At 49.4% G+C, this 23,708-nt stretch overlaps 1 protein-coding gene across 1 annotated transcript in view; it reads left to right on the top strand.

Moving 5' to 3' along the window:
• Positions 1 to 23,708, top strand: part of CCND2 (cyclin D2) — a 31,664-nt gene that overhangs the window by 2,283 nt on the left and 5,673 nt on the right. Inside the window, exons 2-4 of the mRNA XM_003820341.6 lie at positions 6 to 221; positions 2,772 to 2,931; positions 12,856 to 13,004. Of these exons, the coding sequence (XP_003820389.1) occupies positions 6 to 221; positions 2,772 to 2,931; positions 12,856 to 13,004 (525 nt within the window). The remainder of the gene's footprint in view (positions 1 to 5; positions 222 to 2,771; positions 2,932 to 12,855; positions 13,005 to 23,708) is intronic.

Below are 23,708 nucleotides of genomic sequence, written 5' to 3' on the forward strand. Positions count from 1 at the left end.
TATAGGTCTGTGAGGAACAGAAGTGCGAAGAAGAGGTCTTCCCTCTGGCCATGAATTACCTGGACCGTTTCTTGGCTGGGGTCCCGACTCCGAAGTCCCATCTGCAACTCCTGGGTGCTGTCTGCATGTTCCTGGCCTCCAAACTCAAAGAGACCAGCCCGCTGACTGCGGAGAAGCTGTGCATTTACACCGACAACTCCATCAAGCCTCAGGAGCTGCTGGTAATGACCGGCCCCTTCCTCCCTTCCTTTCTGCGATTCCCGCTTTCCCCTGGCCAACAATATGCCTTCTACTCACCACTGCCAGAGCAAATTCTTGGGATCCAAAATGACCCCACCAATAGAATTTACCCACTTATGGGCGATAGCTCATTTAATAGGAAACCACTGTTTATTTTTTGTGTGTTCCTACTATGTGCCCGGGCTCCGTGCCCAGCACTGAGGCTACATCTGTGAATAAGATCTCATCTGTGAATAAGATTTGGGTTGGTGAGACTCATTTGCAATTGTGTATGCATGTGTGTAGGGGACGCATGGAATATTTTAATTAACAGTGATAATATTTTAATTAAATTCCAAATTTCCAAAAATAGTCTGAGAACGTGTTCACATGATAGGTATGTGGCTGTGGTGTCTCCTAAAAACTTGGAGTTCAAAGGTAATGCCCTCTATATCTACAAAGTCTCAAGATACCAACACATAATAGCTGTTCACTAAATATCAGTTCATTGACTTTTGAGCAAAGTCAAAATGTGGCCTTTCACTGAAGGAGTCCGAGGCCTGGGTTCCTACCTCCAGTGGGACTGTGACCTCTGTACAACCCCAGGGATCCTGTCTTATCTCTGGTTTTCTACCAGGGAACCTTTTTCCCACCTGATCTAACTCCTTTTCCCTGCAGCTTGACATATAAGACGACCATATTGCAGCTGTACTGCATGGAATAGCGGCTCCAAGGCCCACCTTCAGTGGTTTGCACACCCCTCTTTGCACTGTTTAGAAAAGCACCCCCTCCTGCCCGCCCCCTCCCCCTCCTCACTGGCAGGGCCTGCACAAAGTCCACAGGGCTGAGGCTGCCTTCTTGAACTGAGCTCTTTGTGAGGAGCCTTCCTTTCTGGGGCTCTGCTGCCATCTAGTGGAAGACATGCACAAGGTCGGGGGAGGAATTGCCGAGAATGTGGAGAGGGGCCTGAATGACTTCACCTTTGAACCGCTGCCAGGTTTTAGCTGCTTCTGGTTTGGTCCGAGAGGCCTAGAAAGGTGCTTTCTTCTGGGAGATCTGCTTCCTTTAATAATGGTGCAAGACCAGTGGTTCGTACTCGCATTACCCTGTGAAGAGGAAGGGCTGGCATTTCAAGCCGTCTTTGAAGATGATGGTGGTTTAGTAGTTTATTGGGGTGCTTTACCCCAGCTGTCCACAGAAAGCCAAGGCAGATTTTAAAGCTTATGAAGAAAACATTGTTAGAATTGGGAACCAATTTGTTTTTCTCATGAGAGAGCAGGAAAAATCATCTTCATATGGTTCATTTGTTTCGAGAGGATGGTGAATTGAGATGTTCTTCAGGACACCCAAATCTTTCCAGGACTAGCCAAGCAATATATTGCTACAAACAAACTTGGCTTTTTCCTATTCCCTTTATCCCAGAAGTTGGGATTTGGAAGAGTCCTATTTTACAAATGAGAAGGCTGAGGCCTGGGAGGGAAAGGGAATCACCCCCAGCCCCACAGCTGTGGGACTGCTGCTCTGGTTGCTGGTTTAGCAAATGAAAGAGATTCCAGGTTCTCCAGGTGAATGGGAGAGAGGGTGCATTGGCAAACAGGTCCTGCCTCTCATTCCTCTGATGACAGCTCAGTGGCTAGGCATATTTTCTGGTAGCACATACGATATTTTTAATGTTTTATTTTGGACCGTTTCCCTTTGAGCACAGTTTCCCGTAAGTATCTCAGTGAAAGAGGGAAACAAGGTTCTTTTTCAGGTGGGTTGCTGGTGAGAGACCCAAAAGAGACAGGGTTGTGTGGTCCCCACACTTGCACTGAGGGATGCTGTGACACTGAGCAGGCACCCTCACCTTGCCCCAGATCACCTCCATCTGCAAAATGAGGTTGCTAATGACCGTGTGGTCCTTTAGTCATGATGACAATGGCCTGTGAAACATTTAGGTGAAAGGGCTGAGTGTCACATCCCCAGAATTTCTGCCTGATATGTAAAAGGGGAGTTTGAGCAGCAGGGAGATAAAGGCACTTTTTGGCACTAAGTAAAAGCAAGCTAATTGGTTGCCAAGGAGTTGGGCCAAGGAACCTTATTTTGAGCTTTATCTGTGTGCATCATTTTTCCATGAAGATTAAAAAGACTATTAATTCGGTGATAGAGACATATACAATAAATTACCATGAAAGGGCCACAATGACCTTGGCCGTATCTCATTGTAGGTTCAGCTTTCTGGGTGGGCGGGAAGCAGTATTGCCTGCAAGTCAGGGTTGGGAGGGGGGTAAGGGGAGCTGGAGTGGAAACGAAGTAGAAGAAAATAGAATCTTGGCAACAGCTACCTGGGCTCTCATTATTTTCAGTGGAGCCTGACATTTGAAGCATAAGAAGAGCTGTCAACAACTTCAAAGCTTCAGGGGCACATTGACAAATGGGCCCGCCTTACAATCTAGCAGCCACGTCCTAATGAGCGGCCTTAAAACTGGTCTGGAGCCCAACCCCCAGCCCCCTACACCAGGTCAGCCTGTGGAATTTAGATTCTCCTCTTCTCTTCCTGCCTTCCCCTCCAGGAGTGGGAACTGGTGGTGCTGGGGAAGTTGAAGTGGAACCTGGCAGCTGTCACTCCTCATGACTTCATTGAGCACATCTTGCGCAAGCTGCCCCAGCAGCGGGAGAAGCTGTCTCTGATCCGCAAGCATGCTCAGACCTTCATTGCTCTGTGTGCCACCGGTAAGATGAGGCTTGAGCCGGGGAGGGAGACGGGGGAGCTCCTTTGGGAGATGTCCGGGGAGAGGCAAAAGGCCGTACGAACTTTCATTTTAGTTCAGGAGTTTGGAGAAGGGGTGGTCTTGAGTGGTCTAAAGTCTGAAGTTTCATTCCTGGGTTGCTTTTTCTTTATCTGAGCTTTGTATGTTCGCTTTCTCTGCTAAACTCATAAATGGTTTATGAGGACAGGTGTGGTTAAGGCAAAAAAATTAGTGCCTGTTAAAATATTCTTTATGATGGCTAAAGTGCTCTTTGAAGATTACATATACTGCTCACTGGTTGTGTGCAAATCTTTAATCTTTTAAGGAAAAGGATGGCTTGGAGATAAGCCCAAGAGGAAATCTCGAGGGGGATGGGGGCAAATACAGGTTAAAGGAACAACGTCAAGATAAATATGCTGCCTGCCTTGATTAGTGGTAAGGGAGACCAAAGAAATTCTTTTTTTTTTTTTTTTTTTTTACTGTAGGGCATTTATGGCCTTCTAGCTGTTTGCTTCTCTAGCTGTTTGCCCCACTGGGCGTGGGAGGGAACCTGGTTGGCTTTCGGTGAGGCTTTACTTTCTGAGCGCTGGGTTCTGATGCCCTCAGTTCATGTGGAGGTGTTTTGATTTTGGCCGCAGCCTTTAACATTGCAATTCTGCCTACCACGTGGATCCCACAATTGATACATCATTCCTACTGGCCCATTTGTTTTGTAGTTTCCTAATAAACCAAAGGCAGTGGTTTGCTGTTGTCTTATTAAACAGCCTTGGCCAGTGTCTACTGGTTTTTTGTTTTTTTTTTCTTGGTAGTGGCCATGGCAGAGACCCTGGAACCTTACTCATCCAAGGGAGAGATGTCAGGAGTTCATGTTTTGACAATCAGAAACCTTAGGTAAAAAGCTGATCACTTGGGAAGACCTTTCGGTGTGGTTCACCTCAAATTTGCCAAGAGTAGTTAAATCGCTAGGTGGACTCACGTGGTAACTTTTTTCAGGATGTTGTTACGTGTTACTGGTGAGTTCTACGGAACGGATGATTATATAACATACGATGCAGTGCATATGCCCTGTGCTCACAGTCAAAAAGTCAGGTTTTGCTGCATATCAGTGAGTGACCTTTAATTGGCTGCTTAACCTCTCTCAACCCCAGCTTCTTCATCTCCAAAACAAGCCTATTGATACATCATCCTACAGCCTTTTCAGAGCAGCTAGGACAATTAAAATCAGAAAGAGGTGATGCACGTGGACGTGCTTTGTAAACCGAAGTGTAGGTTGGACCTTCACTAATTGTGAAAATGCTACCATCTCTGATTTTCACCCTGATTTTAACTGTTCCGACTAAAGTGGATATGATGGCTTTCCTTTTCTGGCTGCCCTTACCTGTTTCTAGCAGGACCTGTGTGTTCTGCACTTGCAGGCTTGAGTGTGGAGTCCTCCCGGCCCCCTGCCTGTTCATCTAGGGCACAGGTTTCCCCTTGCTGGTTTTCTGTAGTCCTGTTCTCCTGGATGCAGGCCAGGCCTCATGGCGTGCACATGCGCCCTGTGCCCCTTGGTGGGAGAGTCCGTTATCCTTCCTGCAGCCCTGCGGGCGGTTCTTAGGACCCCGTGGACCCCTGCTGCCTTTTGGATAGTGGTCACTCTGGCTTCCTTCCCTTCTGCCGTCTGGCCCGGGCCCGAGAGGTCAGTCCTCCAGTGACCTGTCATTTTGTCTCCCAGGCTCGGCTGTCTCCTTCCTCTCTCATCATGATTCACTGTGGGGGAGGGGTCAGCCAGTTCTTTCTCTCTGGCCCAAGGACAGCTGACCCCCGACCCTAAACTCCCCCATTGCCCAGCTGTTGATAGCCAGAGCTCTGCTTAACACTGTCTCTTGACTAACAGATCTTTTGGGGTCTAACTGCCCCTTCCTCCTCTCTGATCTCTGATTGGGGTAGGGGTGCTGGGTGGAGTTACCCGGGTGTGGGCAGATCCCCAGATTCCGTCTAGACCCATTCTCGAAAACCGGGGATCCCATCCCCCACCCGTGGCCTTCTTGCCCAGATCTTTGGGCTGGCTGCCAACTCCGGGGCCAGAGTAGGGAGCCTGGGATTCAGGGACTGAGGACAGAGGCCCAGAGGGATACAGAGGCAGTTATAAAGACTGTGTTTTGGGGGCCTTGAACTAGCTTTGGTCAGGGACTAGGAAAGGACACCCCCAAACCACATGAAAATGGTGTGCTAGGCACTAAGCCTCAGGCGTGGACAGGGCAGAGCACAGGGAGGTCCTCGGCGCTTTCCTGGGTCTGGAAAGGAGGGGCCTGTATCGAAAGAAGTTGCTTTCCCTCATCTGCACTTGGGTTTGTGCAACTGACTGAGTCACATAGAATCCTGGCTGCGTGGAGTTTTATAACAGTCGGCCTCACAGTACAAACACCAAAGGCCGCATTTCTTGAAGGAAACACCTTCCATGGAGAGGCGATTGTGCATTGTGGGGCCAGGGTGTGATGAATGGGCAAGGACCCAGGACTCTGGCCAGTAGCAGGCACAGAGTGGCTGAGAGGCAGAGGTAGGAGATGCAGATTCCCCAACCCGAGCTGTTGCCCTCACCTGCTCCTCAGATCGCACACTTCCCTCCTTTTCTCGCAGTCCTGGATGTTCCGTCCTGGAGCTGATGAAACACCTGCGGCCAGGGCCTCGGAGGTCCACAGTGGGTGGAGGGTGGCGGTCCCGAGAGATGGCCGCCAACCCTCAGGCCGTGCAGCTATTTGATGGGAAAAGCTGGTTGTGAAAGAGCTGGCAGTGGTTCTGCAGTGTGTGGGGAGCGTATTTGTGTGTGAAAGGGGAAGGGAGAGCAGGAGAACATAGAGGGGCCGCGTAAGTGTGGCGAAGTGGCGGTCTTGCTTTATGGGGCTCTGGCTTAAGATGGTGGCAAGGCGGAGAGGAGCCCTCCTTCCTTCCCTGCTCAGCCTAAAATGGCTTCTGGAAGAGCAAGGGCCGCAAGCTGCTGGTATCCCTCTGCAGCAGGTCCTGGGCAGTGCAGGCATGGGTGGGTTGGGCGGGGGATCTTCCTGACTACAGCTCCTAGCATTCCTGTTCCTGGAGTTTCCAAAACTAGGGAAGCAGAACTGAGCCATAGCTTCCCTGGTTGCAGCTCTGCTGATAGAACACCCAGGTCTGCAAGCGAGGAAAGAAGGCCATTGGAGATGACCTGGGTTCGCACTCTGGCACTGGGAGATTGTTGAGATGTGATACCATGCTCGGTGGATGATTCCAGTTAGTCTAGCAGAGCCAATGGCATTGAGTTTACACCTGGCACCGGGTAGGGGGAGGTGCTCACCCTCCCTCTCCAGGCACCCACATCCCCTCTTTCTTCACTAGAAGCCCACCCTAAGATGCTGCACCTTGGTATTTGTGCCACACACGGTAGCCACCCCCAGGCCTCCCCCACGCCAAGGCCAGAGCCCCATTGTTGACTAGAACCCATTGTGCTGTCCTAGCCCCTGCCCTGGCTTTACCTACAGGTGTTCCCTCAGATTCCATCCCCAAGTGAGAGGGAGACAGTGGTGGCCCAGAGAAGTTTGATGACTTGGCCCTTGATCTAGAGTGGGAGATTTCGCCTTGATGGGTGCTGGGAAGGAAGAATGGAAACCCGTCTTTCCATCTGCAAGTCTCTGAGCTACCCCTGAAGCCGCGAGGTCATGGGACTGAGGGGAAGTCGTTAGCATGCCCTGTGGGGACAAGCAGCCAGGCAGTGTGGTGCTTGCCATCGCTCTTCCCTCTGGCTGTAAGATGAATGGGTAGCAGGCTGCTCATCGCCCTCCAACCAGCCCCCTCCCCAGCTCCTCCCAGCAGGCCTTGCAGTTGCATGGGCATTCCCTTGCCATGGCAGCCCTGCCCCACAAGGACAGGGTATGCTGGTCCTCTTATGGGGGTGGCAGATGAGGTGCGTGCCCAGTGACGTCCCTGGCCTGTGAACACTCTGGTTCTGGCCCTTTGAACTTCCACCTGACTGCAGGTTGGGGAAGAGAGATGGGGAAAGCCTGACCTGGCCTTCCCTTTCTTCTTCAGCGTCAGAGTGCGTATCTCTCTCCCCCTATTGGTGAACAGAAGCAAAGCCATCACCCCTGCACCCCAAGACCTCGGCCACCATAGCCAAATGATGGGTGCTAAATGTACTGGGCAGGACCATGTATTCCGTGGTTTTAAACTTACTTAGCTCTGAACTCTTTATTCGGTAAAATCCTACCAAGAAGTGCAGATACCAAGTTGATGAAATGGAGCACTTCTCAGGGCCCATGCCCAGGTGAGGGAGCCCAGCGGGACCCCCAGAGGCTCCCAGGGCATCCTTGGGAGGATAAGCCTTTTGTGCTTGCTGGTGCCGGGGCTGGGGCTGGGACCCAATTCCTTTGATTCCTGAGCCAGAGCGCCACCTTTGGGGCTCTTCTCCCACTTCCGACGTGAAAGGCTGCCCTGTCCTCCTGAGTGGTATATGGGAGGTGACTTTGAGGAGCTGGTCAGCTTCCAGTAAGTTACGAAGAGCTCTGGATCCAGAGTCTCAAAGTCTCATCCGGATCCCAGGCCCAACACTCACAGTGAGTGACATCAGCCAGATCACTTCATCTCCCAAGACTTCATTGATTCACCTGTAAAAGGAGATGTTTGAAACAGATGAATTTCAAGCTCCTTTTTATTAATACCTCACCATCATCACCACCGTCATAAGCAAGCATGCAGCCCACAGCAGAGCTGCCCCTGGCGCCTGTGGGTCCAGCTGGGATTCCCCTAAGGTGTGTCCTTTGCCTCCACCATTTTGCCAGGAGGGAGGCGGGAATGTCGGGTGTTCCTGGTTATCTGGGCATCGTTCCTTGGCTCGGGTGAACTGCATCTCAATGAATTGTGGAATGTGCTGGGTTAGAGTTGCCAACTTCTCTCTTCCATTCGCTGAGTGTTCATGGGGTTCTTTTCATTCCCCTGTGGGGCTGCACTTTCTCCCAGTTCTGCAAAGCAGCAGGAGACTTTGGGGACTCGATGATGTCATTTCTGGGACACATACACAACTGGATAGTGACAGATTCTCCAGGAAGCACAGAGCCCTCATTCTTCCTGGCCTGCTTGGCCTGCTCCCTGCATCTGCCTGCAATCCAGGGATGCTGGGCGCCTTTCTCCTCATCCCTCCAGACGCTGGAGAGCATCTCCAGTCAGAACTCCCCACCACAGTCCTGCAGGAAGTCCCAGGAGTGAGAGCAGAGGAGGTGCAGGTTGGGGAGGATGCTGGCTGACATTCATTGCTTACCTTGAACCAGGCACTGTGCTTTTACAAGGATTATTTTAAGTGAATCCTCAGAACAGCACTACGACGTGGGTATTGCTGTTGTCATTATTTGCAGATCAGAAAATGAAGACTCAGAGAGATCAGGTAACTTGCTCATCTTCACACACTTGGTAGGTGGTGGGATGGAGATTCCACCTCCTTCTGATTCCAGAGCTAATACTCTGAACCAGTGAGCTGTGTTCTCCAGAGGTCTGCTTTGGTTGGAGGGGAGCTGGAGCCCTAGGCCCTGGGACGGCTTCTGTTCCCCATGGCAAGGCGTGTGGCTGCTCCTGCTCTCTTCAGATCTCCAGATGCAGCAACCTGGAGAAGGGCCCTCCTGGGTCTGGTGGGGACTGGGGCAGGAGTGGAGGCTGCCCAAGCTCCGTGCACTCCACGTTCCAGCTTGGAGCTTTTTGAGTCTACTCTCCAAATCCTTCCCATCTCCCTGGAGAGTCTTCTGAGAAGTGTCTCAAATGCTCCTCTTCACTCAAGAGCCTCCTTTCTTTTTTTTTCTCTTTTTTCTTTTTTTTTTTTTGAGACAGTCTTGCTCTGTCACCCAGGCTGGAGTGCGTGGCACAATCTCTGCTCACTGCAACCTCCAACTCCCGGGTTCAAGTGATTCTCTTGCCTAAGCCTCCAGAATAGCTGGGATTACAGGCGCGTGCCACCATGCCTGGCTGATTTTTGTATTTTTGGTAGAGACAGGGTTTCACCGTGTTGGCCAGACTGGTCTCGAACTTCGGACCTCAGGTCATCTGCCCACCTTGGCCTCCCAAAGTGCTAGGATTACACTGTGAGCCACTGTGCCCAGCCTTCAAGAGCCTCCTTTCTTTGAGAAGTTTCTTCAGAAGTTATCCATATAGTAGTACAGACCTAGCCATTATAGCACACCATCCTCTGCTATCTAGTGCATTGATGCCCACCCTTAAGAAGTCTCAATATTGTACATTTTGAGGGGAGTCCTCCATGCTGCCTGGAACAGGGAGGAGCACATTGTCATGAGTCGATCAGAATGGATCGCCGATCGGTTCATTGCCTCTCTCTCTGCTGCAGGAGGAAGGATCTCAGGAAGTCACCAGCATCTCACCTCTCCAGGTGGGCAATTAACGATGGCGAGGGCACACCCTCACCCCTGAGCGTGCCTTCTGCACCAGCATATCGCTTGTTGGCATTTTTGATCAAGAGACTTAACGGACTGCTGAGAAATTTGTACCTGGTTTTTATTTGTTAAAATAATATTGCGTACAAATTTTACAAACTCATCTGTGTTTCTCCCACCTAACAGAACAGCTTTTATTTTCCGTGCATCCTTCCAGTTCATCCATAGGCATGTATGTATGTATTTACCCATGGTTGTAATCTTCATCGTCGCATGCATGCATGCAATTTGGTTTTCTGCTTCCTTCTTCTGAGTGGATATTGTGACCATTTCTCCATCCTGTCATAGCGACAAAGCTGATGGTTTCCAGGAATGGCTGCATTGGGTAGGTGGAGCTTTCCACAGTTGAGGGTGGGGGTTGGCTAATTACAGCTAGGAAGCTAGTGCACAGGTGAAATGATGTTTGATTTTTTTGTTTTTCTCTCTGTTCAGTATCCCCTACCAGTAGAGAGGGGGATGTCCTTGAGAGTGGTCCTGGGGCAGCCCTGGTGCCACGGGGAAGTAGCGCTGCTCTGTGGAGAGGGCTGCTTTGTGAATTTGCTGGCTGGTAGATGCCGTGATCCATTCTATTGTCTCCTCATTGTTCTTCTCCTTGGGAGTCATTCCCCTTCCAGATCCTCAAGTAAGAGCAAAGTAGACCTGTAAGGCACCTGGGAGGTTATCCTGCTTACTATCTTTAAACTCTTGACCTGAGCCATGTAGGAAGAAACACATTTTATAACACAACTCAGGATACTTGTACAAGTATATCAAACTGATACAAAAGTTTCTCCGAACAATATTTACTCTTAATGACATACAGTGAGCCTGATACTTTCTATCCTACTCTATTTGGTTAAAGGAGAACAACAACAGAAAGTGCTGGTCATGACCCACAAATGCATTTCATGACCCATTAATGAGTTGCAGCTAGAAGTTAGAAAAACACTTATCTCACCCAACCCGTTATTAGACAAATGGGAAACCAAGCCCTTGGAAAGAGGAAGTGACTTGCCCACAGTCCCACGTCTGGACCTAGCTGGAGGGCTGATGTTGCCTCAGTATTTGACTAACCTGGAGGAGAGGTGGGGCATGCTCAGGGATCCCGAGGAAGATGCTCGTCTCCTGTGTAGCGGGCAACAGAGGGCAGCACGGCCGCCGTCCTCGTCTCCAGCGGCTCCTCTCCTCTGGCTGTGGGAACACACTGCTCCTTTGGTGCCACTCTGAGCTGCTGAGAGGCAGTCAAGTTCATGCACCTAGTGCTCCCCAATTCTGTGGGATTGGACAGTGTCCCCAAGAGGACTCCCCTGAAAATCTTCTTAGTAAAACAAAAAGGGAGGTAGAGTCTCCCTGTGCAACCGGTGCACCTGTTCCCCCTATGCCTGCTGGCTTCCAGAAGTTCATTCGTATGCCAATAATAAGAGTTGGTTTTGCTAGCAGTGGGACAGCAGAGATGGGCATGTGTGAGGTGTGCTTCCCGGTCTGAGGCCTATGGCAGAGGGAAGGGAGGGCCGGGGATACTTGCCTGCCTCTTCCCTGGCAGATGCTCCCACCCAGGCCTTTGTGGGCCCAGGGCCATGGGCCGGCTGCCCCGCTTGTGTTATGAATGTCACAGGGGGGAGCTAACGAGGTTATTGGGCAGAGAAACACTCTCCTGTGACCCATGTGGAAGAGACCTACAGCAGAGCAAGAGGCAGGGAGGCTGGCTTTGTCACACTGTTCGTGGTGACAGGGAAGGCATAGGAGGGGCAGGTGGACAGCAGGCATGGGCGCAGCACCGTTATATACGTCCCTCAAGAGGTGGAGATTGTGAGAGGGCAATGGAGAAAAAGCCAAGGAGACAGGCAGATGGCCAGGTTTGCTCTGCGTTCATGATGGGAGGGGAGGGCTGTGCTTGGCTCAGGGATCCACGGTGTCTAACAATGCTGCTAACTTGATGCTGGGGCAATGGGCTGACCATTAAAATGCTGCTGCAGAAAGTGTGTTTGTAATAGAGCGTGTACAGGAAGAAGGGGAAATAGGAGAGGGGCTGGTTTTTGTAGGTTTAACCTGATTGTTTTTGCTGTAAGTTGAAGGGAGACCCACGTTTCCCTGTATGCTGTGTCTCCTGCCCCCACGTGCCCCTTCCATGTCTACACACAGTAAGCTCACTAGAGCAATGCTAAAACTAGAAAGAGTACGCTTTGGAAGACTTGCTGCACTCCAGGACCGTCACTAGGGTGATGGCTGCAACTATACCCACCCTAATGTCTGTCAACACGAGCAGGGGCAACTTAAACTCTCAAAAGTCTCAGGGTTCTCACCCATACCATTAGGGTGACGCTCGTGTGCATCTTCTGTGGCTGATGGGTAAATTAAACAGGACGTAATGTGTAGCGTACTGCATATGGTGGTCATTGGTAGCTGTCAGCAGCTGTAACAGGAGAAGTTGGCTGTCTTTATTTCCCCTCGATGGACCAAGCAGCTGCTGGATCATGGCCACCCAGCCCCTCTGAAGGAGTGCTCGGAGGAACACAAGGGGGCTGATCTTCCAAGAGGAGCCCTCTAGCATGGCAGTGGACGGGGTTCAAGCCCCTCTGATTTATTATCCTCATTCTGCACTTCCCTGTAGCAAGTCACATTTTTTTCTCTTAGCAATAAAATGGGGCCTTCAGTCTCATGAGTCATAACATCGAAACCGAGTCACCCATCTGATTCGGATGCAATGATTAATCTTCGGTGCTTAGTTAGAGCCCTATGTTAGGGTTAGAATCCTCTGCCCTAATGTTCTGAAGGTTCTTGCTGTTGGGCCAGAGGTTGGGAACTGGGTGGAACTCAGCCCCCACTCGCCCACTCCCTGCATTGCTGCTTCTCTCATTTCCTTTTTTAAATCAAATCTTTTTTTTTTTTTTTGGGTGGGGGTCATATTAATCCTCGATGCCTGTCCAGAGACTATGACAAGATCCCATCTGAATTAGCATAACGTATGCATAGATTTTGCCCGTTTCTCCCACCTCCTTGTACTTTCCCTCCTTCTCACATCTGGAGCCCCTGGTCTGTCCTGCTTGCATGGCCCATGGGGTACCTTGTCTGCACTGGTCTCAGGCATTCTCTGCTCTGTTCCCACCATCACCTCTAGAGGAGACCATGACTCGCTCACCTTGCTCCCCCCACCAGGGTCAAGAATGTTAACTCGGACATGCTTAATATGACTGGGATTTGGGGACTGGGGACCTTGAATCCTCTGTGCATTCATTGTGTGCGCTTAGATAAGCTGTCTTCCTTCCCTGCCTCAGTCTCCTTCGTTTAAATCTGGAACAGCCATGGTGATGGCAAATAAACACAGGCTCCTTGTGAAAGAACTCGAGGGAGGACATGCCTGTAGGGCACGGGGTCACTCGCGCCGCTGACCTGCTGCCGTCCTGTTTCTGAGTCTCTGCAGTCTCGGGAGCTCCAGGATCCAAATTCGTTCTGTGCCCTGACCTTCTGCCTCTCATTCCTTGCAGACTTTAAGTTTGCCATGTACCCACCGTCGATGATCGCAACTGGAAGTGTGGGAGCAGCCATCTGTGGGCTCCAGCAGGATGAGGAAGTGAGCTCGCTCACTTGTGATGCCCTGACTGAGCTGCTGGCTAAGATCACCAACACAGACGTGGTAGGTGGCCACCACCTTCTTGGCTAAGTCCAGATGTCTCTTCTCAGCTCAGGGAAGGAGACGACGGATTTGATTATGTTGTGTCAGAGGTATTTTTCTGGTTTGTTTCCTAAGATCGACATCCAAGGGAGTGCAGAGTTCAGCAGGTGACACCCCCTCTTAAGGTTCTGAAAAGCTGTGCACGGGAAAATACGAAAGAAAACTCAGCAAGCAGATGAAGGGGGTGGGGGTGGGAGGGCTGTTTACCGATGTTCCTTTATGGCGTGGGCTTCTCAGTGGGTCTGAATTGTTGCTTCATTGCCATATTTGTACACGCTGCCGGGCTGCCTCTGCCCAGCAGCGAAGAGCTGCCGTGTCTGCTTTCACACGCTGAGGCTGTAAGGCGCACAGAGGAGAAAGGAGAGCCAGGACTCAGCTGCAGTGGATGGAGCAGACACACAAGAGGTGCCCCACTGTGAGAACGGTGTCCGTCCCTGGCAAACCTCTCGACCCCTCCCCGCTCACTCTTCCCTTTTGTTCAATGCAGTAATGGATTACAAAGTGCTTTCAAAAGACAAAGTGCCATACAAACTCAAGAAACTATTATTAGCTACGGAGCTTCCCCATTCTGTGTGCCCTGTGGACGGCCCAGAGGCTGTTAACTTCCTGTTGCCAGAATTTGGAGCTCCTGAGAAGAAAGGTTTTGAGAGAGACCAGGGTCAAGTGAGCCTCTGAATTCAATCAGTAGGAAGCTGCAGTCCTAGCCCGTCCGAGCCAGGATGGTGCTAAGAGGTCAGAGAGGCCATTCCTTCATTTTCCACGGGCAGGACAGGGACCGAAGTAACCAGCCAGGAGCGGGGTGGGCAGTGGCTGAGCTGGGGCTAGAACCCCCAGGCTCCGACTGCCCCCTGGAAACTTTCCACTCCACCCTTGTTGCCGCTCCTGGGATCTTTTGGTTTGAAAAAAAACCCTGGGGTTTAAAGTCAACCCGAGAGAGGGGTGTTGGCCCTGAGCCCTCATGCATCACCATGGAGAGGCTGAAGAATGCTGGGCACTTCACGATGACACCCTCTGGATGGTCCAGGGGGATTCAGATGCCCTCTGCGGGCTTTTATTGAGTTAAGGGATCATGTGATTTATAGGCCTATGGCTGAGGCCTGCACAAGGGATACTGAACAGATTAAACTACAGAGAGCCCACGGCTGCGGCTCGCTGGCCTCCTCTCCCGCCCACCTGGATTTTTCCTGGCATTTGTTCCCAGCTCAGAGAAATGGCGCAGGGAGATGCTGACAGAGCAAATCCGGGGTCCTCCTCTGAGATAGTTCGTAGATATGGTTTTAAAATGCGGGCTCCAAACATACGCTTTTTAAACGAGGACTCCAGAACACAGACTGAAAAGCTCCCTCCAGTGCAGCATGAAGAATGCTTTTCTAATCCTCCAGAGAAAAATCGTGGACGGGACTTAACGTTTATAGAAATGGTACGCTTTCCTCCTTTTCTGAATGTCTCCAATTAAGGCTGCCTTACAAATAGGACTCTCAGCCAGTTTAAGACAAGCCCTTCCTCAATGCCTGGAGACAAAAATGTCAGTGACAGGAGTTTGAGCGGCCACCCCCCTCCTCCTGCCTCCAGGCATTGTAACCTTTTCCCCCGATGTTGATAGACCTGCTCTGATGGGCTGACCACCCTACCGGCTCCAGCCTTTTCCCACCTCCCTTTGTCCCCCCTTACTGATCTCACATGGACAGTGGTGTAAATTTCCCTCCTGGGAGTTGCTGCTAAGTCTCTTGGCTTTTCAAGACCGCAGACAAGTCAGTCTGTCATCTCATCTGGAGAAACTGTTTGCCTTTTTCTGATACTACGTAGCCAGTCCATTTAAGTCAGCTGGCCAACTCTGTTAAATGGATATGAAGTGGACACGAAGCTGGTTTAGGGGTGTCCTCCTATAAATCCTAACTGTTGGTCAAGTTGGTATCTCATTTCTATAATGGGCACACACCGTGTTTCTTAACTGGGGCTGCCTGTGTATGCCTCATTCACACCAGTGGGCCTGGGTTGAACATGTTCATATTTAAAAACCAAGAGTGAACGCAGTGAAATGTAAAGTTCATAACACTTTTTCAAATACAAATCTGAGACCTCAGGAAGTTCCAGGCTTACCTCTGGCACCCCAGAGGCTGGTTCGCTCTCCCTGAAAATGTTTTTAGTGGAAAGGTTCAAGCAGCTCTGGGCTAGGCTGTGTGTGTGTGTGTGTGTGTGTGTGTGTGTGTGTGTGTGTGTTTATGCACCTTTCCAAGTGCTAAATCTCCTCCCATCCATCAGCCTGTGTTCTCTGAAAAGCTGACGCTCAGAGGGAAGAAAAATAAAAGGACTAGAATTTAGAACACATTAGTGTTTGGAGGGAGGTGAGTTGTGCTTCCTGAGCTCTGTTTACCATTTCACGAGTCAAGAAGTGGTGTATTTCCTTCATTTGTTTCTGGAAGTCTTTACTGAAGGCCCAGTTGTTGCTAGAAGTTGGGGTGGATGGTGGCATCTGGGAAATAGAGGATGAGATTCCTGCCTTCAAGGAACTTAGCAGTTGTATGATGAAGCAAGAGTAAAGTGTGCAAAACCCTAGCAAATTAAGAACGTAAACAAAGGTGTGCTAAGTAATGTGTTACGAACCCTAAATGCAGTAGGAAATCAACCCAAAAGAAGGAGCTCATCAAGCCTAACGTAGAATGCCGGCCTCCCAGCAGAGAAAACTTGGTGATAGAAACTGTTCTTAGAGTAGAGAAACAAAATGTATGGGCACGCAATGGAATATTATTCAACCTTAAAAAGAAATGCAATTCCGATCCATGTTATAACATGGGCGAACCTTGAAAATACTATGTTAAGTGAAACGAGTCAGACACAAAAAGACAAATACTATATGATTCAATTTATACCAGGTACCTGGAATAGTCAAATTCGTAGAGACAGAAAGTAGAATAGAGGTTCCCAGGAGTCTGGGGAGAGGAGAGGATGGGGAGTTAGTGTTTAATGCATACGGAGTTTCAGTTTGGGATGATGAAAACAATTCTGTAGATGGAGAGTTCTGATGGCCACACAACAGTGTGAATGTACTTAATGCCACTGTACCTTTAAAAGTGGCTGAAAAGGGAAATTTGACATTATGTGTATTTATGATAGTAAAATGTGTGTGTGTATATATGTATATACACACACATACATAAATGGATATATATATATGTATGTACGTATGTCTGAAACATTCGCGGGCCACGCTATGAAATGCCCATGGGTTGATGTTGAGCTCTTCCCTGGAAAAGTGAAATACACAGGACCACATTTTGCCCCCTGGCCCTAGTGCATTGACAAACGGGAATCAGGAAGAGCTGACAGTTTCCCCCAGAGCCCCTGAAGTTATACGTCAGCTCCTACACACCTTGCTGTTTCTGATTTCTTCAAGCTTGCAATGCTCTCTGTTACTTTGGGGGTTAGGTCGTGGGTTGTCGGGGATCGAGCTGTTGAAAGAGGGTCCCCCTGATTCTTGTGAGATGGCCAGGTGAGTCTCTGTGGTTCATTGGCCAGGAGCAGATAGCTTTGATATGAGGGACGCATGCGGCTCTGAGAAAGTCGGCCTTTGTTGTTCCGTCTGGTTGCCAAAATAAACCAGAACGCTTCATTCCAAAGAGAAAGCTGAGTGAGGGGCCTGACAGTTTTATAGGGAATAAAAGTCTCAGAGAGTGGTATATTTTAAATACTTTTTCCTTCCAATCGTAAGAGTTGCTAAAAACAGCCAGAGAGGCAGTTTGGCTGTAGTGGGGACGTCTATTGGGGGTGTCCAGTGCCTGGGTAGGTTTGAGAGGGGAGGGCGCCACTGGCCTGGGTCCCTGGTGACCATGGCCCTGCTTCCTTGGGCTGAATCGGGGTCCTCTTCCATCCCCTCTGCACACTAGTCGGGCTGCGTGCCAGCATTGATCTCACTGCTTCCTTGTCTATAGAACCTCTTGAATAAGGCCCAGCTTTTCCTCAGCTCTTTATCCAGAGCCCCTGGCAGAGTCATTGGGAGTGATGCTTAAGAGAGGAAGGGAAGAGGAAGGAAGGAGCAAAGGACAAAGGCAGGCAGATGGGTTTCCAGTGGGTTTCCGATTCACTGGTCTGTCCATGTCCTTTGAAAAGCTGTGTCTTTTCTTTAACTTCAATTCTGTGTCAGGGCCTTCTGAGCCTTCTGAGTTTTCCCCAACCTTATCTTAGAGTAGGTTAAATGAAGTGGCTTCATTTTCATATGACACAGTTGCACAAATTCACTAACTAAAAAATGGAATGGAGGCTCACAGGCCATAAAGGTGTTGTGAAGTTATTGCAAGATACTTAACAGAAGAAAGACTCTAGTCATCTGTTCCTTATATTTATCCTTTTTTGTCTAAGTCACATCAAAACTCTTTGTCACATTCTTTTAAAAAAAAAGCAAAAAACAAAACTTTAGATTCAGGGGATCCATGTGCGGTTTGTTACGTGGATATATCGTGTGATGCTGAGGTTTGGGCTTCAGTCGAACCCGTCACCCAGACAGTGTACACAGTACCCAATAGGGAGTGTTTCAACTCTCGTCCCTGTCCCTAGACACATTGTTAAATATTACCCAGAGAAGATTCCAGGATATCCCTTCCTTAGGGTCATCCTGGCATTTTACGGTCCTGGTTATCAATGAGCTATTAAAAAGCAGGGAGGTGGAGGCGCCGTGGAAGAAGTCTCAGTTTCGACCACATGTGTGTGATTCATGGGGTTTAGCATTGTGTGTTTCTGCTCCGTAGCTGGAAGTGCCGGCACCCTTGCCGCACATGTCATTTTCAAGCCTCCACTGTTACAGATTCTGTCTTCTGTGGCCTCTTCAGGGCCTGTGGTCAGGAACCTTGTGAAGTGTTGCTGGAAGCTGGGGGTGGGGAGGTGGAATAGAATCGGGGGCTGATGCCTCCCTCTCCTGCCTCATTTTTCTGTGGGCCTCATTTGGTATGCAAGGAAATAAGCCAAACAGCCTGTGAAGAAAGGAAGAATGAGATAGTTTCCTAAGTTGTCTCTGCCTGAGTTGGCCGCGGGTCTGGGGCTCATTCAGCCCTTTGTCCCCCTGTTGAGTGCAGTGCGTGTGTGGTGACAATGAGGTGGTGCAGTTACACTGAGGGCTAATGGTAGGAGTTCCGTCAGCCCATTCATGGAGGCAGAGGAGGGTGCAGGGCGCGGAGCTCGAGCCAGCAAGCAGAGGAAGTCAGAGGCCCTTGTAACGAGCTGAAGATCACAAACACTGCTGTGAGGGCTCCAGGCTTGGGGGCGGGGGCAGCCAGGAGGGAAGGGGGCACGGGAGGGGGCCTATCATCATAGAAGTTGGAGGTCTGCCCGACCTCCAGCGCGGTAGGGTACCACCTGTCCCGGCTGACAGACGAGCATTATGGCTTCCCTTTTAATCAGCTTAATTTGGGGCATCTTAACACAATGGCTGGTGCTTTGGAGGCTGCAGGAAAGCTGATGTCCTAGAGCCGCCACACTTGACATGCGTGTAACACCTTTTGATTAGAGGCGCTTTCGTGTTTTTCCAGCCACTTGGGCTCTGTCTCTTTTTCTTGGAGATTCTCTGGTCTGTATGTCTTTACTTAGAGCTTAGACGTCGAGGTATATAGGAAAAAGGAGTTCTGAAATTGGAGGCTTGCCCTTTCTAAAGCCAGTCTGAGCTTTCAGCCAGATGTCACTGGGGCAAGCCACGTCAACTCTCCATGCTCCATTCCCTAGCTGGGAAACGAGGGCATTTGGCTATTTGATTTCCAGAGGCCCTTTGGACCTCCAAATTCTCCAAGTCTGTGATTATTTATGTATGTCTTCTTATAATGCAGCCCCTTTGGAAACACTAACTCCACTCTTCTCTCAGCGTGACCCTCTAATAGAAGCAACCTGGTTGGATTTAAGGTGGAGGTCTTCCTCTCTCCAGGTGGCTGCCCCCATCCCTACCCCCACCCCAATCCCATGCATTCTCCTGCCCTCCTGCTTTGGGCGAGACCCGGGCGATGTGGAGTTGGCATGTCCAGTTGCAGGTATCAGCACCACTGCACCATCTCCTCTGCCTTCACTTCCCACCAGCACACAGAATTTATATGCCCTTCCCAAGTCCAAAAAGGGCCCCTGCCATGCTAAACAAAGGTATTCATATGCAAGGCGTGAGCTCTGTCTCATGGAAGGGAGAGGCCAAGTTCTCTTTCCACCATCAGAGAGTAGCGTTCAACATCATTTATACAAGACACGCTTTTGCCCTTTTAGTCTTGCTGAGCTAGAATGAGGGATTTGTGTAGTCGAAAGTCAAGCTGATCATTGTCAAGTTTCGTGGAAGTGGAACCTGAAGGAAGGTTAGGTGGAGACTGCAGAGAGGGTTAGCGTCCTGCTTTACCACAAGGTAAGTCTAGAAGAGGGTGGGGAAGGGAGTTCAGAATTCTTCATTCATGGAGTGTACCTGCTTTGGTCATCCTTTTATCTTCCAGTCAGAGGGGTCATCAGTCAAGAGCTGGCCAGGCTGGGTGTGGTGGCTCATGTCTGTAATCCTAGCACTTTGGGAGGCCAAGGCGGGTGGATCATCTGAGGTCAGGAGTTCGAGACCAGCCTGACCAATCTGGTGAAACCCTGTCTCTATTAAAAATACAAAAATCAGCTGGGGGTGATGGCATGCGCCTGTAATCCCAGCTACTCGGGATGCTGAGACAGGAGAATTGCTTGAACCCAGGAGGTGGAGGTTGCAGTGAGCCGAGATCGCACCATGGCACTCCAGCCTGAGTGACAGTGAGACTCCGTCTCAAAAAACAAAACAAAAGCTGGCCGTAGTCAAGTCAGCGATGATTTGGATTGAAATTAAAATGTGACTAAAGAAAAGAGAGCGTATGCAGTTTTGTCTATCTATGAAACCTTCCTCTGTTTTATGTGGGACACCTGGGCACCCACTCTTGGCTGGAACTTACATAAAACGCTACTGTGCACGCACCTGTCACCTCAAGTCCCGTGGCTCTGAAAGTCCAGTAGAAGTGACAGCCAGACATCCCAGTCCTCCCTGTAGGGTTTTCTCAGAACTGTTCCTTTAAGATCTCAGGCTGCTGGAAGGGAGGGCTGATAGCAGAGAAAGTGGGGACACTGGGAAACCCAAAGGGAAGACATGCATGGCCTGAAACCGAGTTCTTTCGCTTTCTGGAGCCTGGTCTCCCTATGTGGAGGGTCATGCTGGCATGGTTAATTCACCGATGGCCATGGAGTCCTAAGTTGGCCATATTATTGTGGTAGAAGGTACATTAACCCAGATGACCTTGCCGGGGGCCAGAATAGAGCCCGTGAGGAAGGAGAGCAAGGCAGGATCGGCCGGGAGGCGAGAGGGATTTTGTTGAGGAGCAAGGTCTTCCACAGGAACTGCGACTTGGAAAGTATTCACCAAGGGCTGTGCCATGCGAAACCCTCTTTAAAGGAACCACATCGCTACGCCTAACGGGCATTTCTTTTTTAATGTAATGGTTCAGAGCTATTGTCTACCACGCCTCGCGTGCACACGCACACACACGCAAGTTCCCTCAGTCAGCCGAGAATCCTGCCATCTCTTTTAGATAACAAAAGCTCTTAGGCCTTATGCTTTGGGTAGGATTTGTCTTCCATGGACAAGTATTCAGTTGGAAACAAGTATATAGTCACTGCCTCAATGGTATGGAGATACTCCGATTTAGTCCCTCTGCCTCTTGGAAAAAAAAAATTGTAAACATCCCCTTCAGCAGCTTCTCAAGTCCCTGTACAGTGGAGGAACATTGCACGTGAACTTCCTGGATTCAATGGATTCTTCTTTGCAAGAAAAAAACAAAACAAAAAAACAGAGAAAGAAGAAAATATCAATTTAGATTGTTAGGTCCAACGTTTCACTCAGTGAGTGAGCACAGGGGGTGACGGAGGATGGCTGGAATGTGGGGTTGAAGCTGCTGTTCTGGGTCTCAGCTCCTGCCCACGTACCGTGGAGTGAGCATCTCACACCACGATGATTCTGGCATTTAAGTGAACTCCTTCACACGGTGCTCAAGTGGAGAAAGGGCTGTCCATGTCTATCCCAGCTTTAGAAGAAAAACTGATGGGATGAGACTTGCCATTCCTCTCTGATGTAGAACCTTCCTAAGGGACATTCCACAGTAGTTTTGACCGTTGTCACTTTTTGCCTTTAACCCCCACATTCATTTTGATTCTATATTTAGTATTAAATTTTTTAGATTATTAGGATTTAAGGTTTTCAAACATCTACTGAAATGCAAGTGCCCCTAGAAACATTATACTTTTAGGCCAGGCTCAGTGGCTTATGCCTGTAATCCCAGTACTTCGGGAGGCCAAGGCGGGCAGATACCTGAGGTCAGGAGTTCAAGACCAGCCTGGCCAATCTGGTAAAATCCCATCTCAACTAAAAATACAAAAATCAGCTGGGCGTGGTGGCACGTGCCTATAATCCCAGCTACTTGGGAGGCTGAGGAAGGAGAATTGCTTGAACCCGAGAGGTGGAGGTTGCAGTGAGCCAAGATTGTGCCATTGCACTCCAGCCTGGGCGACAGAGCAACACTCTGTCTCAAAAAAAAAAAAAAAAAAAAAAAAAAAACAGAAAAGAAAAGAAACATTATACCTTAACTTTTCCCACCTAGTGAGTGGTAACCTATGAGGATAATGCTGCCACATGGTCTTTGAGGGAAGAACTTGGGAAGAGCTGAACAGGGATGAGGCGGGTGAGCCCCATGCGATTTATTGTCATTCATTCAGCTCAACAGGTCGGACAGAGTAAGGGATGTAACCAGGAGATGCCACAGGAAAGTCTGAGAGGTGTTACCAAGTCCCAGAGGCCAGCGCCTGACTCCATTTCAGCCTCGTTTCAGGGTGGCACGGAGACTCCTGCCGCTGCGTCACGTCTGTCATGTTCAGCACTCTTCCCAGACACACAGTCTTGACTAAAGATTGTCAGGATCTTGACACACACTTCATTAGTCTTGACTAAACGCGAATCTATACCTCATTTCAAATAAATCTGAATTCTTTAGGTTCCAGGATCAGTTTATCGTTATACATAATCACGATCATTTACTGAGCTCCACTTAGCACTGCACATATATCAGTATCATCTCAGTTGCCCTTTACTCTGATTATTTTGTGGGGAAACTGAGATCAGAAAAGTTAAATAACTTAGGTGCCACCTGCAAGTATAGTGGGTGGGCAGCAGATACCACCCTTCCTCATTTCATTGTTCCAGCTGATATTTCGTCTCTGCCTTTGGCCTTTAGTCTGTGGTTGTTCCTAATCTTAGTTTTCATTGAAAGCTGTAGTTTGAAATGTGGGATAGACGAGAGATAGGAAAGGAAAATTTAGGGGTATGGAAATTTTGTTCCTTAGTGGTTAGTTCCAGCTTTATTTTGTTTATTTATATGTTTGTTTTTAAAGATGGGGAGCTTGCTGTGTTGTCCAGGCTGGTATCGAACTCCTGGTTTCAACTTCCCGCCTCAGCCTCCCAGAGTGCTGGGATTACAGGCGTGAGCCAATATGCCTGGCCAGCTGTGTTTTAGATCTTTGGGAAATAAAGAGAATGCTTTTGGGCTTGGCAAAATAGAAACCTCTGGGTGGGGAGAATTGCACAGTAAAAGAAACAAAAGGGAAGTTTATATTAAACTATGAAAAGACACAGGGAGGTTCAATTTAACATATTTGCCTTATGTATGTGCTTCTTAAGAGAGTGCACAAAGGCACCTTTGCAGAGGAGAGAGGCTAGAAAATGCCTGTTAGAAGCAAGTCTACTGTTTGCACCCTCTTACTAGCACCAGCAACGGTCCCTGTCTAGTGATACCCATGACTTGTCATTGCATTGCATGTCACGTGCCTAAGAGAAGCTCCTGCCTGGGGCAGACACACTGTCAATTACCCCTACAATAGAGACTGATACTAAAGCAAGGCTGCATATTCTTGCTTATTCCCAAATTGGATGGCTCAAGGTTCCAGAATGTTGTAGACATTCTGCATTATATCTTTATGAGAGTTAAGGAAATGGTAAAGAAGCAGAAAAAGTTGGGGATTTTTTTTTTTTTTAAGTATTTACAGTGAGGCGCGGTGGCTTATGCCTGTAATCCCAGCACTTTGGGAGGCCGATGCGGGCGGATCACAAGGTCAGGAGTTTGAGGCCAGCCTGGCCAATATGGTGAAACCGTGTCTGTACTAAAAATACAAAAATTAGCCAGGCGCGGTGGCGGGTGCCTTTAGTCCCAGCTACTTGGGAGGCTGAGGCAGGAGAATCGCTTGAACCCGGGAGGTGGAGGTTGCAGTGAGCCGAGATTGTGCCACTGCACTCCAGCCTGGGGGACAGAGTGAGAAAAAGTATTTACAGTTTATGTGAGGGTCAGTACGTTGGTTCATTGGCTTCCTTCTTATCTAGTTCTCAGGGGCTGAGTTTGCTAATGTCATAGCACTTCTAGTAGCCTTCCCCTTTTCTCTGCCACTTCCCAGCTTCCCCAGGCAGAAAGCATCTGGTTGGCCCCTTGATGACCAGGCATCCATAAGTGACCATCATTTAGGCCAGTGCTTCTCAGAATGCCAATCACCTGGGCTCCACTAAAATGCAGGTTCTGAATAGCTCGGCCTGGGTTGACTGAGATTCTGCGGTTCCAACAAGCTCGCAGGTGATGCTGGTGCTGCCAGCCCATGGACCCCACCTGG

This window comes from Pan paniscus, chromosome 10 (assembly GCF_029289425.2).
Source record: "Pan paniscus chromosome 10, NHGRI_mPanPan1-v2.0_pri, whole genome shotgun sequence".
NCBI classification, from domain to species: domain Eukaryota; kingdom Metazoa; phylum Chordata; class Mammalia; order Primates; family Hominidae; genus Pan; species Pan paniscus.